The following is an 18,345-nucleotide window of genomic DNA, read 5'->3' on the forward strand; positions in this document are numbered from 1 at the left end:
TAAATATTATTTTCCACTGATCTGTGTTAAATATACATGTTCAGTCAACTCAATATGTTTTCCACAGTTTCTGAGGTTAAAATCGCAGAGTTTGAGTGTTTTGCGCGATCACAGATGGCGGGAACTCCGGGAGAAGCTCTGACGCGCCGTGCCTCATGTCTGGCGGCAGGGCTCAATATTGACAGAGACGTGCGCTGAAAACTCTGCTGTAGGCCCGTAGAAAAGGCTTTAGGTGAGGCATGCCTCACCACCAGGATTTTACACAAGGAAGACTTGATGCAGAGAAACTATATGTAGTTAATTTACTTATAATTATGGCTAAATACTTTATATTCAAGTGTTAATATGCCAACAAAAAAACAGTATTTTATGTTTTTCAGAAAGAAATGGTACTGTTTTTAAACAGTATAAAATCCTCAACAAACAAAAAAGCTGTCAGAACAGTTGAAACATGGTCTCTTTTGAAACTTCAACAGATTCCTTATTGTTGTTTTCTTTTTGCTTAAACTGTTTTACGCAGTCGTTGATATGGTTTTTTGAATTTTTGTTCATTTTCCTGGCGGACGTGAAAATTGTATTTTGCACACAGTGTGGAGTTTTGTGTTTGGTATTTTGTCTGTGCGATATTTGTTAATAAAGTTTTTTTTAAGCCTCACCAGCAGGGGGCAGGCTTGAGCTGACAGCTGCTTTGTAGCTACACTGGTGCCGTAGAAAAAGACTTAGCACGTCTTTCTCCATTGAGAGGGAGAAACTCATATAAACTAAAGGAAAATCAGGAAGACTTTGAAACAGATCACAGAACTTTTTGTGGAGAAGGATCAGCGAACAAACTCAAAAAGTAAGGCCAAAAGTGTTTTTCAACGTTTTTTTTTTTTAATAAAATGGGAGTAAAAAATGTAAATAAAATTATTTGTTTTATTTTTATGATCATTCACAGACAAAATTTGATAACACTGATTGAAGAACCAGAATTTGAAGTTGGAAAAATACCAAAAATGGTTACTGAGGGTCAAATGTGCACTGAACACATCTGTATACTTTAATTTGTTTACAGTACATATGAACAATTTATACACAAGAAGAGTGTTCTATCCATGTCTATAAAATAAATATTCTCTGTAGGACATATTTTATTGTTTGTATTTTATAAGCTATTATCTGCTGTTGGATGAATTCATTCATTAGTTCTTTCATTGTAAATCTGACTCCAGAGGAGTCATTGTCTCACCAGCCATAAACCTCACTGCACGTCACTGTAGTATAGCATATGTAATAGGCCTGCACAATATACCGCAAATTTATCGTTATCGCAATATCCAGCTCTGCAATATGCATATCGCAAAAGACAGCGAATATCGCAATAAATCGCAAACCCAAAATGTGTTAAAACAATCTTCTAGCAGCTTGAAGCATTTAACGAATCAAATAAATCCCTTTATGCTTTGACCAATCAGATGGACGCCTTCCCATTGTTGACCAATCAGATGGAGGCCTATTATGTTAACCCTGGTCCTGAAGAGCCTCAACCCTGCCTGTTTTCCAGCTCTCCTTAACCAGCTTGCTGTGATTTCACATCCTGATTGACTGAACACACCTGATTTTGGTTATCATTATCGAGCAGTCTAGGGAGAATTGGAAAACAGACAGGGTTGAGGCTCTTGAGGACCAGGGTTAGCCACCCTGACGTTTGTCCCCCATGTCGATGAGGGTCATTTGGAGTATAATTTTTAAACTGTTGCAATGAAATGGGAATGATGTTTTTGTTTATTTTTCTATTTGTTTATTTACCGCAAATTTATCGTTATCGCAATATTGATCACTAATATCGCATATCGCAAGTTTTCCTCATATCGTGCAGCCCTAATGTGTAAGCTATGAACTGGTGCTAAATCTGGGTAAAGTATTAATCATTTGGTTTAGCTTCTCTTTAAGCTATGCAATTAAAATCACATCCTCGAAAAACAATCTTCTTGGACTTGGGCCCGTTTTTTGGGGAATCAGATGAAAGCTGAAGGCCTCTTGTGTTGGACATATTTTACTTTAACAACAGGGGTTATGAATCTTCTGACAAACCAGAGGTATGTCTGAATAAACCCCTTTTGTAATCGAGGCCAAACTTTATTCATTTTAATCGCATTTGAAGATTTTTTGTGTTGGACCGGACGGAAAAGGAAAGGAGGGAAGAAGACAGAGAGATGTTAGAGAGTGGGGGTAGAAGAGTGATTATGGGGGGGGGGGGGGGGGGGGGGGGTTAAAACCAAGAAGCAGCATAAAGCAACAAGTTGCTGGATGTTTATCAATATGGTCTGGTTCAGATGTAATACAAATTTATAAGGGGCGGGGCCTGTCCACACACACACTCAAATGTTATAAACACACCTGTGTTGGTTGCAAAACTGTCCACATGTCAACATGTACACAATACCGATAGTGTTCACACACGCATACTTATGCCTTCAAACCAACCAGTGTGAAATATTTCATTCAATCACGCAAAGTGTTTGTGCAAAGGTGAGTGTTTATGTTCTTCTAAAATGGATGGTGGAATGTAAAAAGAACGAGGGAGAGTTCCCAGCCATCCCCACTTCAAGACCCCTGCCGCAGCAGGTGCGGCAGCCAGAACCCCGCAAAGCCACTCGGCAGTAAGCAGAGAACAACCGCCCCCTGGGTGACCACATCTGCCACCCAGGCCAGGGCCAGCAGGACCGCCACGGGGCCCCCCAGAGAGCAGGGAGGCACGGAGGGACAGAGAGCACAGCCCCAGTCCAACCAGGAGAGCAGCCCACTGCGCCAGGACGGCCCAGTGCCGGGCCCCACCCGAGAAGAGTACCCGCAGCCCCAGACAAGCGCCTCATCACCAAACAGGAGGTCTGAGCATCCTCCCGCCCCACCCCAAGTAAGGGCCAGGACCCCCCAAGGAAGACCTGCTCCGCGCTCCAGGCAGCCACCCACCAGGCCCACGGTGGGTCCAGGAAGGAGCAAGGCAGGGGCCAGCCGCCCCCGCCCAGGAGGAGGGCACACAGGAGAAGAGGGGGTCCACAAGAGATGTTGTAAACATGGCCCGACCAGGCTCACCCACAGTTGGAAACTGCACTCAGGGGCAAGGACCAGAACCCACACCACAGGGACACGGACACCCCCGGCTCAGGTGTGATGCGATCCCCGGCTCTTGGCCTTGCCAGAGAGCTCAGGGATCCCTCGGCCACCATTGCCAAGAGCCCAGTTCCCCTTGGAACACACACGAAATGCGTGTGTGTTTGTGAGGGTGTGTGTGTGCATGTATGTATGCATATGTTGGAATGTATATTTGGAGGAGGAAAGGGTGTGTGTACTAAGGGGGTGCAGTTAAAATTGGTGGGTAGGGCACTGAGGGGACATCTCCTGAGTACTCACAGGGATGTCCCCTCACCCTCCCAACCAAGGGGCCCTAAATGTCTAAAGTGCAGTTAAAATTGGCAGGTAGGGGGCTAAGAGGACATCTGCTGCTTGCTAGCAGTGATGTCCAAGCACCCCCCCTACCAAGGACACTACATGTCTAAGGTGCAAATTGAGCCCCTTTAGAACTCTCCGATTAAATTGGATCCAGCCGTCTGCCCGTTCTTGTGACATTTATAGTTTAAGGATTCAGATTCCTGCCCTAAAATAACAATTCAGGTAGCAGATAGAAATTTAAAACTGTACTAAGATTGAACAATTTTAGATTAGATTTAGATTTAGACCTTGAGTAGAATAACAAAATAGTCTGACACATCCAGTAGACATCCACAATAGTTGCATAGTTATCTAATAGATATCTTGTGCTCGGTGGGAAGAAACTAACACAGAATTAACAAATGAACTATGCACATTAGAAAATCTTATATCCATGTTCATACTTTCACTTTTCTTTCTGGTGTGTCACTCTGACATGAACTCGAAATGAGCAGAAACTTCAACTTTGCATCACAAAACGGTCATTTGGTCCTCAGATCCAGTCAGACAGGTTTTCTTTTTTCGATTGAAGCTGAAAGAACAGCAGAGTGTTTAGACAAGAAACATCAACACAAGTACAGTTTGTGATGCTGTAGTTATTGTTTTGATTGTTTATTTAAATCCTGAAAATAATGAAATAATACAATTCCAACAGTTAAAAATATTTGAAACTCATTTTACATATCCAGTCATACATTGACTACAAAAATAAGGAAACATTAACGATGAAATAAGATGAATCCATCTAACAGACAGTGTTATTACTTATGATCATAAATAGAGGTATTAGCAGTAATGTTTACAGTAAACACACACGTCACATTACAGTGCAATGAGCTTCATCCAGTGTGGGTTCCTAGACAAGACCCTTCAAGCTGTTTCCTACCTATGGAGCCACAGGGTAGTCTGGGTCTCCCTGTGCCGGTCCCCGGCCCGGTTAAAATACAGGGTTGTACTAGGAAGGGCATCCACCATGAAACTCTCTGCCAAACCAAATGTGTGGATCGATGAAAGTTTTTTCCCTGTGGCGACCCCTAACAGGATGTGCTAAAAGATGAACAACAACTTTGTTAAATAGAATGAATATAAAATAAAGTCAAATAGTTTGATTAGTCGCTTGAAAAAGAGAAGGAATAAGTAAATTTATAATCTGACCCCTGTTGTGTTATTTCTTTGTATACAGATATTTTAAATAGTTACTATAATCCAGTCCTGATCAGATCAGGATCAGATTATTTATCTAGTAATACAATGGAGTGCTTATTGATTATCCTCAGAAAAGATTCTTAAATCATTTTAGTAAACATTATGAATGACATGTCACGTAACAGATATGTAAAACTCATTGACTATCATCAGCATACATTATTATTATTCTTTAGACAAACATACAGTGTTTAACCAGGACACAGAAACACACAGCAGCAGATCAGCCTCCATTCTCTGCTACTCTATGACTCCAGGAAAAAGCTTCAAATCTGCAGAAGAAGTCAATTAAAGCAGAACCATGGAGGCAGAACTTTTCTTCAGCCCCTCCTCAGCTTGAAGATCATCTTCCTCATCTTCATGATCATCCAGATGTTTCTTCCTGCAGCTTTGACTGCTTTTTCCCTCATCTCCCTGGAATGGACGGATTCTGCTTCATCTTCTAATTATTGGAGAGCCTCCTCTCAGACTGATGAAGACTCCTCCTCCTCCTCAGTCTGTTTGACCAATGAGGCTGTTTGTTACCACAGCAAGAACAATAAAGTTAGGTAGAAAATTTGTCTAAAATCATTTGCTGTGTTTAAGACCTTCTTAAAAGTGGATGTTCTAAACCACAAACCTGATAAGAAAGACCTCAGTCGGGATTTTGAACATGAAGAACATCTAAAGATTGTTGTTGACTGAAAACAAAAAATCTTTATGTCTCTGCTTTGATTCAAAACCACAGTTTATTCAATAAAGTAGAAACTATTTCTGTTAGAAAATGTTTCTAATGAAAATGAAATGTTTGTTTGAATGTCCAGACTAGAGCAGCAGAAAATCCCATCAGATGAACTTTCTTCTCCAGACTCACTAAAGCAGTTGGTGACAAACATTTGATCATCAAGTCAGAAACTTCCAGGTTTTCTTGGAAAGACTAACCAGACAGAAAGTTGGAACAATGGATTTGATATTTTGTTTATAACGTTTTTGAAGGTTTTCTTTTAGATAAATGGACTCAATAGAAATATGAAGTAACATCAAATGAAAGTATATTCCAGACACCTTTTTGGTTCAGGAAGACCAAGGGGTTTCAAAACAGAAAAGTCTGGTTTTGCTCTCTCTCTCTCTGCCTCTCTCTCATTGAGTCAGAAGAAGGAAGACGGGAGACACCTGCTGGCTGTGTTTGGGAAGTGCAGAGGAACTGAAGAGGAGGAACTTCACATCAGCTGTAAAACATAAATAGAAAGTCACAGGAATATATTGAACTTCAAGTCGTGTTTCTTTGCTCTTGTTATGTTTCATCTGACTTTTACACATTTTTTAAACATTTTGATTTAATCATTGAGGGAAATTTGTTTTTATGATTTGTTATGCTATTAGATTTTTATGATGATTTCACAATTAATGCCCTTTTAATTTTTAATTAAAGTTTTATATTGGTATTATTTTCTTTAAAGATGATTTTCACAACTGTTTGCTTTGAGGTTTATTTTATTCTCTTTTTTTGTTCATTTTAGTGTTTTCTTGGCACATTAGTATAATTTTATAATTTCCCTGCATTTAAGTTAAATCTGAACATTGTTGTTAGTTTTGGTGTATAGGTCATATAATTTCTAACAATCGTTTTTACATACCTGAAGTTTCTTTTAGCCCCTCATATATTTTTAATCTTTTGTATGTTAGCATATAAGCAAATAAAATTTCTTATTGTTTAAATACTGGAGACACAGTGAACATTGCAAAACACAGTAAACAATATTATGAGGAATGAATCAATCCACAAATCTGTATTCAATCGAATTTCTGAGAAAGACAGAAAATTTGGGTAAGTGTGATTGACGTGTGTAGATTTACTCCAGACCAGCTGGTGGCGCTAAAGCACCATGACGCTGTTTACCAACTAAAGAAGAACAGCACGAGGACTTTGAATGTTAGCTTGTTAGCAGGCTAGCAGCGTTAGCCTGTGTTGAGAGGACGGTGGTGTTCTGTTGGGACTTTTGTGAGGTTTTTGGACAGAAAGGACGATACGTGGTTCGTGTGGGAACTCTCAGCATTTTCCAAAGGGTCGTAAATGAGTGAAGAAGTGTTGAACGGAAAGACAACGTGGATTGCTGTGATTGTGAGACTAGCAGATGATCGATCGGAGCTGCAGTGAAGAGGACGGCGGTGTTTGTGGGAGTTGGAGCTGAAGATCGGAGCAGGAACCATGTCTTCAGAACCTCAGGAAGGTTCTGTCAGAGAACAACTTTCTGTTGCTGAAGGAACCCTCGTCCAGAACGAGGAGGAGCTCTGTCGTCAGCGCAGACTGCTGGATAGCAGCTGGAACCCGCAGCTTCAGCTACACATTGCAGGTTTGTTCACAGCATCCACCTGCAGACAGATCCATGATGAACGTTCTTGTTTTGTTTTCCTCGGCTGAGCTGCTATCTGGATCCAAACTGTGCGGTTGGATTATAGCTCCAATGTTGCTGACGTTTTGTTTCACCGCAAATCTTAGCCTGGGGTTGTTAACTAGCTGTAAAGTGTAAACAAAGGCATGATGGGAAATCAGTGGGCAGTTATTCCTGCCACAACGCAGCTGATATATTCCTGCTGTTTTTTCCATATATGTGGAAGGACCACCCTTCATGTTTTAAAGCGCCATTACGGAGTTAACACAGACATTTGGATGAACACGTTTAAAACCACAGCTAGCATGGTGACACGCAGAGGTCTGAATGTGGTTTGCAGAACCAATCAGATCAATGCTGGAGACAGAGGGGCGTGGTTACACCTGAGTCAAAGTGGACGTCTCTATAAGATTGTTGCATTTCCATCTTTCTTAAATTTTTGGATCACTTTATCTGTAGTATTTTGACTGATATGTAAAGCTTTGCTGATCTACTTGTAGCCCTCACCTTTTCTGTGCAAAGAAATTATTTCCTATCTCAGATTTTTTGACATATCTTTTCCATGGGGAACCATTGCTGACAGTATGAAATGGGACGGGCTGTTGATTTGTTTAGAAATGCCCTTTTCTAGTCACCTGTGTGCTGGACAACTCTTAAACGAATCATTAGACTCACCTGTGGCTGACTGCCTGTTAATTAGAATGGTTTAGTCTTAAGTCTGACTTTTCTCCTAAGAATATATCTAGGGTGTACTCATTTTCGCAACATGGGCTTGAATTAATTTGTTAGGAAAATCACTTTTCTGTATGCAAATTAATCTTGTTTGCAATCAATGTGTCACCTTTGTAGAAGTATTTTGTAGTATAGTACTTCACAGAAAATGTTGATTCTGAAAGGACACTAAAGGTTTTCTGACAAATGTAGCGGGGTGTTATTATTTATGCTGAGCACTATATTTATTTCAATTTGTCCCTTCCAGCTAACACTGGACCATAAAACCACTTTTACCAGTGTTTACCAGTTTTATTTATTTATTGACCATTTTAAATAACGATTGACACATTTATTTAATAATTCGATGGTGTATATATTTATTTGAATTAGTCTCTTCTGGTCCTCCAGACTCTTCAGGTATCTTCCCCAATGATCACCGAGTTTATTGGTGCTTGACAAAACCCAAAAGTCCTGGAAACTTATAAAAGGCTCCTTGTTGTGTTTGTGTCCCTGCAGTCCTCCCCCAGCATTGGAAAACTGAAGAGGAAGATCTCTGCAACCAGCAGAGGAACTTCAGAGTGGAACAAGAGGAACTAGAACCTCCGCAAATAAAAGCGGAACTGCAGGAGCCAGAATCTCCACAGATTAAAAAGGAACTGCAGAGCTTTAATGTAACTGATAGTCGGTATGAAGAAGGAAATCAACATGAAGAATCAACATCAACTACAGATGGAGAGACAGACCCACAGAACAGAGATCAGAGGAAGAGAAGAGACAGAAGTCATGTCCAAAGTGTGGACAGCTCTCACATGTCAGGTCAGTGTGACTCTGAGCTTCATCTCCACACTATCGTTATGTTCACTTCAACGGTTCTATCTTGAGCCTCTTGAGTTTGTAGTTTAGTTCTTTTCACCATATTTCTCTATCAAACCCACAATCCCATCTAAACCTCTTTGATGTCTCCATGTTTCCAATTCCAGACATTCAGACAGATTCTATTTCCAAAACTACATTTCAAGCTAAAACCCAAAGACAGGGTCCTGCTGATGGATCTGCAGACAGAAAAGATTCAAACCTGAACACATCAGTGAACAACTGCTTAGTGTCAAAATTATTGTCTATCTGTCTCTGGACTGATTCTTCCTCCAGTGCAGCTTCATCTTCATCAAACTGCTCCTCATTGGTGGGTGGAAACACAACAGGGAGGTTTTTCTGTGTCCAGTTCAGCTCCATGAATGTTCAGGCTGTTTAATGTCAGTGATTTCAGTTTAGAAAAACTGCATCTCTGCTGAGATTTGCTTCACTTCCATAAGAACCTCAGCAGCATCAGGATCATTTTGTTGATGGTTTGTCTGTGGAATGACATTTCATACTCATAGCTTCAGTGGAGATCAAGAGTCTGCAGCCTTTAACACTAGATTCAAGATTCAAGATTCTTTTTTTATTTGTCACATACAGTTATATTTAGCAAATACAACCAGTAGTGAAATGTAACCCAGGTCTGCTCCGTGGACAGTGCAATAATTAAGGAAAAATGTACATAATATATTACTATAAAATATACATAATATACATAAGTAAAACTATGTAAAGATGAAATGAGAAAAGAATGTGTATTGTAGAATTAAATATAGAATGCAAAATAATGTGCATGAATGTGGACTGTAGACTTAAATAATTAAGATACACGTTTAGAGTTAAAGTTTAAGAGCCTGATGGCCCGAGGGTAGAAACTCCTCCTGAGTCTCTCTGTCTTTGCCATCAGGCTACGGTAGCGCTTACCAGATGGCAGCAAAGTGAAAATATGATTACTGGGGTGGGTGGAGTCTTTGATGATTTTTGCGGCTCTACTTCTGCAGCGTTTGAGGTAGGTGTCCTGCAGAGAGGGGAGAGCAGACCCTGAAATGCGCTCAGCTACGCGCACAACTCTCTGCAGGGCTTTGCAGTCTTGGCTTGAGCTGTTCCCATACCACACTGTGATACACTGAGTCAATACACTTTCTATAGCACCGGAGTAGAAGGTTTTCAGGATTGCTGGTGAGACCCTGAATTTCCTCAGCTGTTGCAGATGGTACAGTCTTTGCCTTCCTTTATTAACTTGTGTTAATAACTTGTGTCTAGAATTACCATTTGGTCCAGTTTCTTCCAGACTAAGAGCCATCGAGAGCCCCAATGTTCTAAATCGCCGTTTAGCAAAAATACTTTTTATTTCTGTTTTTTTTGGGTATTAGGCCAATCATTTATAAACGGTAGCTTTTAAATATTAACAAAAAATTAAAGCCGCAAGCAGCGTTGTATGGCCCGCGGGCACAACTCACTCCCACCTCTACGCATCACTTTCGCTATCGCTGCCCTTACTGCCCACCTTTGATCAAGGCTAGTCAAAGCTGCATATGCTAAAAATGCTAACTATGCTAGTTATGCTAATGTAGCTAAAAGTGCTAGCATTGCGATCAGCATTATCAACTCATTCAGCAAAACACATTGCTTAAGATGCTAATTATGCCAACTATGCTAGTTATGCTAATTTTCTTAGCAACAGAGGTTTAATGATAACCACGCCCACATTCCTAATATGTCCGTATCCAGTGTTTTTCATTATGTTCAGTTCCAGCCGTAGATGCATGCATTAAATTTTTACAGTATTCCATTGAAATACGTGGAAGTTATAACAGTGCGCCACTTTTGCTAGCTCGCCACGTGCACTCAGTTCAAAATCTACAACTATTAATTCCAGCATTTTTTCCGCAGTAGCTTGCCATTGTTGCCCAAGAAGTTTTGAGACGATCGAGAAAAATCCCAACGACAAGTTTTCGTTCGTATCCAGTAGTTTATGTCAGTGGGCATATGAGTTTTGTTCATATCAGTGTAATATCTGATATGTCCTCCAGTGGAGGACAACATATTAAGCCGATTTTTGAACAACGGAAGTGAAGGTGGGGCTTGCTCTACTCCATGCATTGACCCAGTATTGCAGTGTTTCTGCCGCGAAGGTGGGACATTATTGGCATCAATGCATCAATGCCAATAATGCAGGGCTCCTTAATATTGGTCTGCCAAAATTCATGCAAAATGCCCTGTCCTCCAGTCCGGATCAGAAGGACGGTATGTACGTCAGGTGGCTAGTTAATGACGCTGAGATATTTTGTATTTAAGTAGATGCTAAAGTAAGTTGAGATAGTAAATTTGACAATAGCACATAAAATAGATAATCTTTTAAGTTTGTCGCTAAATGACAACACATATCTGTGGAAACAGCCCACAGTGCCACATTTAAGTCTGGCCATCGCATGTTGGAAATTTCCAGCATTGATGCTCATTTACCACCACTTGTCAATGTCCCTCAGCATTTGTGTGGACTTCCTGTCCATGAATGACTTGGCTGGACCTCAGCGGTTCTTCCTCTCAAACTGCATTCCAGGAGCTTCTGGATTCCCTCCTGCAGTTGCAGCACTAGTGGGTTGTGATGTACATGATGTGCATCATCAGATCCTCCATGACTGCTGCTGATTTCATCAGCTTGTTTAGAAAAAAAAATCAATTTAGAAACGATTAGTCACGATTAGCACTTTTATTTATTCAAGGTCTTTACACAGTTTCATTCATAAGGATCACAAATAATCAGAAACTCTGTGCAACATGATTGTGTTATACCCTGCTGGTCCAGGAGCAGATTCTTCATCACTTTCGTCATGGTCAATGAGACAACTGTCCTCAGGTGGACTGGCAACCTGTCAGCGACGGACAGGCAACTTGTCCAGGGCGTACCCTGCTTTTGCCCAATAGTAGCTGGTAAAGACTCTAGGATCCCCATGACCCCGAAAGGGATTCAGTGAGTTCAGAAAATGGAGGGATAGATTTTTAAAAATCTTTCATCTGAAGTTGTTTTGACGTGGTTTCGATTTTTCTTGGTGCTTAACTATAAAAAAAGTATTTTCAAGTATAAAACGATTCCTTCTTGTGTTTGTGTCCCTGCAGTCCTACCCCAGCATTGGGTGACTGATGAGGATCTCTGCAACCAGCAGAGGAACTTCAGAGTGAAACATGAAGAACCAGAACCTCTACAGACTAAAGAGGAACTAGATGAACTCTGTATCAGTCAGCATGAAGATCAGCTTGATCTGAAGCAGGAGGCTGATACCTTGATGGAGATTCCTACTTATGAGGAAGATGAGAACAGTGAAGCAGATCTAAACAATCAGCAGAGCTTTAATGCAACTGATAGTCAGGATGAAGAAGGAAACCAACATGAAGAATCAACATCAACTATAGATGAAGAGACAGATCCACAGAACAGAGATCAGAGGAAGAGAAGAGACAAAAGACATGTCCATAGTGTGGACAGCTCTCACAGGTCAGAAATTGACTCTGTTAGAAAAAAAAACCAGAAATGCATCTTTGGTTAAGAAATGCAAACAGTCTTCAAAAGGAAAAAGATCTACCTTTATAAAGTTGGGTAAAAGAAAAGGAATTGCAAACAATGTGTCAATGGTAAAAGCTTTGATTGCTTGTCTAAAGTCAGAATTCACATGAAAACTCATACAGGAAAGAAGCCTTTTTTGTGTAAAGAATGTGATGCAAGTTTTAGTTGTATATATATGAATCGGTGAATTCAAAAGGGGCCCAAGTCCACAATTTGTCAAAATAGAGATATTAATTGTTTTATGGTCTTCAAGGGAAAAGCTATCTGATTATGTGCGAAAACGTCCCAAGTCTGTTGACTATGCATGGCTTTAAAATGCATTGAGTGCAAGAGGGGCCCAATTCCTGGACTTGGGTCTCTCTTGTATAGGTTTAGCTTTATACCATGGCAGCACTAGTCATTCAATATGGCAGCGCCCATGCGGCAGGAGTTTGATTCAGGTGATGAGGAGATTAGGCCTTAAAGAAAATATAATGAACAAGAATGGGCCAGAAACAAACAAAAATGATTACAAGCTGAAGGCAAAGAATATGTTAATACCAAAAAAGAAATGAAAGCAGAAAGGAAAACTGGTGATAAATAAGGTAAGTTGGCCTACTTGTGTGGTAGTTTGAATAGTACAGTGTGTGCATGTACATGCCTTACACTTACTAGTAGTACAGTAAAGTGTACTGGGGTGTCTTAAAAAAACACCAAACAACTACAAAACAAAGACCAGTACCAGGAATACACATTATCTCAAATGGGTTCAATATGATATGCCCTAGGTCTAGTCCCAGTTACTTTGAGGCTGGCCAGAGGTGTTTTTGTACCCATATATCATCAAAGTGACAAATGTATTTTTCTTTTCAGGTGCAAACGGCAGTGCTTAGAGGCGTTTACGGTGACGGCAAAAGAAACCATTCTTGAGAATTTCAATACGATTGGCACTCAAGATGCCCAGGATGCACATCTCATGTCTCTCATCAGCTGTAAAAAGCCACAACGCAGACGGCCACGAGGTGCTGGGGAATCACAAGAACGCAAGTGGCAGTACCATTACAAGGTTAAACTTGGTGATGAAGAGAAAGTGGTATGCAGAGAAGCCTTCGCCAGCCTCCATGGCATAGGGACAAAGCGTGTCAGGAGAGTTGCAAACCACCAATCCCAAGGAATAACTCCAAAAGACAAGCGTGGTACTCATAATAACAGACGTTGCATTTCAGACGATCTGAAAGGCAAAGTTGATGAACATATTCGGTCATTCCCATATTTTGTATCACATTATGAATGCCATGGAACGAAGAGGCGCTATCTTGCCTCTGATCTCACAGTTGTAAAAATGTATTCTCTGTTCCTACAGTTGTTCTACCCTGAAAAGTATGCTGACTATCTCACTGGTAAAGATGTTAAAAAGATTGATTGTGAGGTGAAATTCTGGTTCTATTATGATTACTTCAAAATGCATTTTAATTACGGGTTTGGGAGACCTCGCAGTGATGTTTGCTCTGTCTGCAGCGAATACCAAGCCAAGCTTAAGGTAGAGAAAAATGCAGCTGTTTGGAATACCTTGTAAGTCAAACTTGCATTGCACAAGAAAAGGAAATGATCTTTTACAACAAGTTGAAATCATTCACTAAACTTGCTGAACGAAATGACAAAGAGTTGCTTTGCTTTGACTTCAAACAAAATATTCCTTTTCCCCATGTTCCTACTGGTGATGTCTTTTATTCAAGAAAGCTTTGGCGCTTTTTTTGGTATTCATTCACCAAAATTAGGCAGAATGAGGACATACACATGGCCAGAAACAGAAGCTCACAGGGGGATCAATGAGGTCATAAGTTGTGTGAAAACAATGTACCTCCAACTGTAAAGAAACTGGATTTTTACAGCCACACTATGGTTCAGTATTTAGCATCCCTGGTGGTGAACGGAAGGTTTGATGAAGTCACTCACCCCTTTCCTATCAGGGGCCATAGCTATTTGCCATGTGACAGGCAGTTTGGGGTCATAGAAAAAGTTCGGCGGAGACATGACACAGTCAAGACATACCAAAAATAGGATGAAATCATTAGTAAAAAGTTTTAGGTTATCTCGATGAAGGGTAGTGATATGTTTGATTTCAAATCCCATCTTGGTCAGTTTTGAATTCAATTTTATTTGTAAAGCCCAAAATCACAACAGTTGTCTCGATCATCTTTGTGCGGATAGATGTAAGGTAAAACATAAAATCAAAAGGATAATGAACACACACAATTCAAAAAATTTTTTTTTAACTGAACTTACCAAACTCTGAGAATCACTTAACAGATTTATATTAAATGGTGCGGTAGGGAAGCGTGCATTCTCCATGCTGCTGTAACCCCCTGCTCTCTGGCATTGGGGGGGCCCCTGTGGCAGTTCCGTCAGCCCAGCTCCTGCAGTAGCTGACGTGGGTTGCCCGGTGGGCGGATTTCCTCCATCTGCTATCCCGCGTGGGTGTCTGGGGGAACCCAGCTACCAGTTCAATTCAATTTTGATTTATATAGCCCAAATTCACAACAACAGCAGTCTTAGTGGGCTTCGTACCGGTAATTGTAAGGTTAACATACTATCAAAAAGGATCATAAATGCATGGAATTCAATAGGATAATACTAAAACTCTAACTAAACAGGCTAAACTAAACTGGCAGCCCTGTTCTTAGACCCCTGTCGCGGTAAGGAAAAACTCCTAAACTGTTATCCAGAAAGAACGAAGAAACCTCAGGGGTGCCCACATATAGGACGGATCCTCCCTCAGGACAGACAGGCAATGTACCATAACCCTTAGAGAGAATTAGCTTATGTAACACTACAACATGTTTAAAATCCAGCAAATGATTTTCATCCAGATGAAATTCGGGGACGGCTGGGGCGCGATACGAGCCAGAGACAGGTTTCAGTTAATTAGGAGTCTGGGTCTCCCTGTGCAGGTCCCCAGCCCGGTTAAAATACAGGGTTGTATGAGGAAGGGCATCCAGCGTAAAACTCTCTGCCAAACTAAATGTCTGGATCAATGAAAGCTGATTCACTGTGGCGACCCCTAACAGGATGTGCTAAAAGGTCAACAACAAATTTGTTAAATAGAATTAATATAAATTAAAGTCAAATAGTTTGAATAGTTGCTTGAAAAAAATTGGGAATAAGAAAACTCATAATCTGACCCATGTTGTGTTATTTCTTTTTATTAAGATATTTTAAATAGTTAATATAATCCTGTCCTTATCAGGATCAGATTATTTATCTAGTAATACAATGGAGTGCTTATTATCCTCAGAAAAATAAGATCCTCATCCTTCTTGCAGCTGGAGAACATTATCATACAGATGTTTGTTCCTGCAGCTTTGACTGCTTTTTCCCCTCCTCTCTCTGGAATGGACGGATTCTGCTTAATCCTGTAATGGACAACCTCCTCTCAGGCTGATGAATAATAATAGTAATTATAATTATTGATACTTTATTTGTCCCACAATGGGGAAGTTCTTCTCTGCATTTAACCCATCCCCAAGGGCCCTCACTGGGTGATGTTAATTGCTTGCAATTGATATGGTATGGTTCTGTAGGACCTGTTTAAAAATGGTTGTTGTAAACCACAAACCTGATAAGAAAGACTTCAGTCTTGATTTTGAACATGAAGAACATCTAAAGATTGTTATTGACTGAAAACAAAACATCTTTATGTCTCTGCTTTGATTCTAAACCACAGTTTATTCAATAAAGGAGAAACTATTTCTGTTGGATAATGTGTCTAATGAAAATTAATTGTTTGTTTGAATGTCCAGACTTGAGCAGCAGAAAATCCCAACAGATGAACTTTATTCTCCAGACTCACTAAAGCAGTTGGTGACAAACATTTGATCATCAAGTCAGAAACTTCCTGGTTTTCTTGGAAAGACTAACCAGACAGAAAGTTGGAACAGTGGATTTGATATTTTGTTAATTTTTGAAGGTTTTCTTTTAGATAAATGGACTCAAAAGAAATATAAAGTAAAATCAAATGAAAGTATATTCCAGACATCTTGGCTCAGGAAGACCACAGACATTCAAGACAGAAAGGTCTAGTTTTGATGTTGACACAGATTTTCTCCATAGAAACACATCATCACGGGATGCTCTCTCTCTCTCGCTCTTGGTCTCGCTCTCCCTTTGAGTCAGAAGAAGGAAGACGGGAGACACCTGCTGGCTGTGTTTGGGAAGTCCAAAAGAGTAGGAACATCACACCAGGGGGTTATTCCAGAAAGCAGGTAATGCTAGTTACCACGGTAGGTTTGTGGCTAAGGAAGCGGATAACCTCAGCTTTCGGTTCCAAAAAATGAGGTATGTTTCAGGGTATGCTTAGTTCCCCTTGCAACTCATGCTCTGAACATAACCTGGTCTGGAGCAGGTTTAGTTGAAGGTTACTTCACCGTGCGGTTATCAGGTTTTAATGCGTACCCAGCAGCCAATCAGAACAGAGTATTCAACCGGATCATGATATAATAAAGTGTAATGTATAAGTCTGACAAAATATTAAACAACATCAAATTATAAATTGCGTAATTACGCCAACTCATATCCTGTGTTTTGGAACCGACATACCCAGAGTAAGCAAGTTCAGGCGGATTTCAGCCAGAGTTCAGGGTTAAAGTCAGGACAAGTAAAAAAAAAAAAAAAATGTCAGGGTAGTTTAAACATGCCTTCTGGAATACCCGTCTGGGGGGTATTCCCGCTCGACTTGGTAACCCTGGGTTAATGCACGTGCACGGCAAGTACATAAAGACACTCTCAATGGATCATCAATTTCCGGAGTCACCATGGACACGCGTGGAGAACAAAAAAGAGAGCACTAAACTTCAGTGAGACGGAGTTTGAGATTTTAATGACAGCGTATGAAGATTATACGTCCATCAAAAAAGTAATACGGCTGCATCATCAAAAGAAAGAGTTTCTGCTTGGAAAAAAAGAACGGACAAAGTAAACGCAAGAGTTTCTGATCTTATTTTCATTGTGACGCATACATATATATAACTTATCAACTCAAAAGGATTACTTCAATTGGTAACAAATATTTGAGTAACATTTTTTCAAACTTATTTCTTACGTCTATCCAACTCGGTATTTTTTTACAACTCAAATTCACATATTTATCTAACTTAATGTCAGGTTACTCCAATTCACTTAAATGTTTTTCCATCTAAATTCATTGTACTCTTTTTTTTTTCCAAGTGTTTCCATGGTGACTCCTGAAATCGACGATCCATTGAGAATGTCTTGATGTACTTGCCGTGCACATGAGTTAACTCAGGGTTACCAAGTCGAGCGTAATTACGCCAACTCATATCCGGTCTTTTGGAAACAGCATACCCAGAATAAGCAAGTTCAGGCGGATTTCAGCCAGAATTCAGGATTAAAGTCAGGGTAGTTTAAACATGCTTCCTAGAATACCCCACAGGTAGGTCTGTAGTTTTAACTTGTATTAGAAATGAGAAGGGCGACACCTTCTGGCTGTATCCAGAACTGCATCTTCATGTCAGAAAAGTGTTGAAAAACCTCAATTGTGTCTGTAAAATGTCTGCAGCTTTTTTGTCTGAAGACATGAATAAAGTCTGGATTTGATCCTTAATGAATCTTCATATTTCTTTGTCCTTCAGTCTTTCTTTCAGTCTCAAACACACTGGTTCATTTGATCCTAATGAGAACATGTGTGAGGCTCCAACATGGCTGCCTTCACTGCAGGTTCCTCTTCACAGCATGTGTTTGTGGATCAACACACAAACAACAACACATGTTTACAATGAAATGGTTCAGTCTACAGTTGAGATTGTCGCTGTCAGACCTGCAGACCATGAAAACGGTCAAAAACAGCAGGAATAGCGGTTGTTTTCATGTCTGATGAGGATTTTTACATCAACTGAATGTTTTTTTCATCCATGTTAAACCAGAAAACCAAGAGAAAAAGTCTTTCAGTCTCCATTTAGTCTAAAAACTCCCAACAATCCAAAATCAGCAGCTAAGTTCAACACACTGACAGTAAATCCTTTAGCCCAGTTGTTCCAAGAGAATCTGGACGCTCCTCCATCTTTTTTTTAGCCGTGTTCCTCCACCTGGGGTTGTGGAGAATTCTGGGTAAAATGATGACTGCACATGTCGGTGCTACCAGAGAGGATTTTCATAGTTTGCCCC

At 40.3% G+C, this 18,345-nt stretch overlaps 2 protein-coding genes and 1 pseudogene across 9 annotated transcripts in view; 2 read left to right on the plus strand and 1 right to left on the minus strand.

Moving 5' to 3' along the window:
* LOC105355226 (NACHT, LRR and PYD domains-containing protein 12-like) overlaps positions 1-18,345 on the minus strand; it is a 354,920-nt gene that overhangs the window by 77,025 nt on the left and 259,550 nt on the right. The gene's annotated exons all lie outside the window — the stretch shown is intronic.
* Positions 6,574-15,920, plus strand: LOC101155258 (bromodomain-containing protein DDB_G0280777-like). 3 transcript variants are annotated; one of them, XM_011481519.3, is made up of 4 exons: positions 6,574-7,010; positions 8,280-8,579; positions 11,739-12,117; positions 13,039-15,920. In XM_011481519.3, the coding sequence occupies exons 1-4, from the start codon at positions 6,866-6,868 to the stop codon at positions 13,739-13,741; spliced, it is 1,527 nt and encodes a 508-aa protein (XP_011479821.2). In that variant the 5' UTR covers positions 6,574-6,865; the 3' UTR covers positions 13,742-15,920. The 3 variants fall into 3 exon arrangements, with proteins under 3 accessions (XP_011479821.2, XP_011479828.2, XP_023818369.1); XM_011481526.3 differs by having other exon boundaries at positions 11,742-12,117; XM_023962601.1 differs by lacking the exon at positions 8,280-8,579 and having other exon boundaries at positions 6,576-7,010; positions 11,742-12,117.
* On the plus strand, positions 10,590-10,767 carry LOC111946583 (annotated as a pseudogene).

The sequence above is a fragment of the Oryzias latipes genome, chromosome 2, assembly GCF_002234675.1.
Source record: "Oryzias latipes chromosome 2, ASM223467v1".
Taxonomy (NCBI): Eukaryota; Metazoa; Chordata; class Actinopteri; order Beloniformes; family Adrianichthyidae; genus Oryzias; species Oryzias latipes.

What these genes read in the sequence shown, in the direction of transcription:
- LOC101155258 (XM_011481519.3), top strand. Translation starts at nt 6,866, where the DNA reads ATGTCTTCAGAACCTCAGGAAGGTTCTGTCAGAGAACAACTTTCTGTT. An exon ending in GGACAGCTCTCACATGTCAG is followed by an intron (nt 8,580 to 11,738) that starts GTCAGTGTGACT and finishes TTTGTGTCCCTG; the next exon opens with CAGTCCTACCCCAGCATTGG. An exon ending in AGTGTGGACAGCTCTCACAG is followed by an intron (nt 12,118 to 13,038) that starts GTCAGAAATTGA and finishes TTTTCTTTTCAG; the next exon opens with GTGCAAACGGCAGTGCTTAG.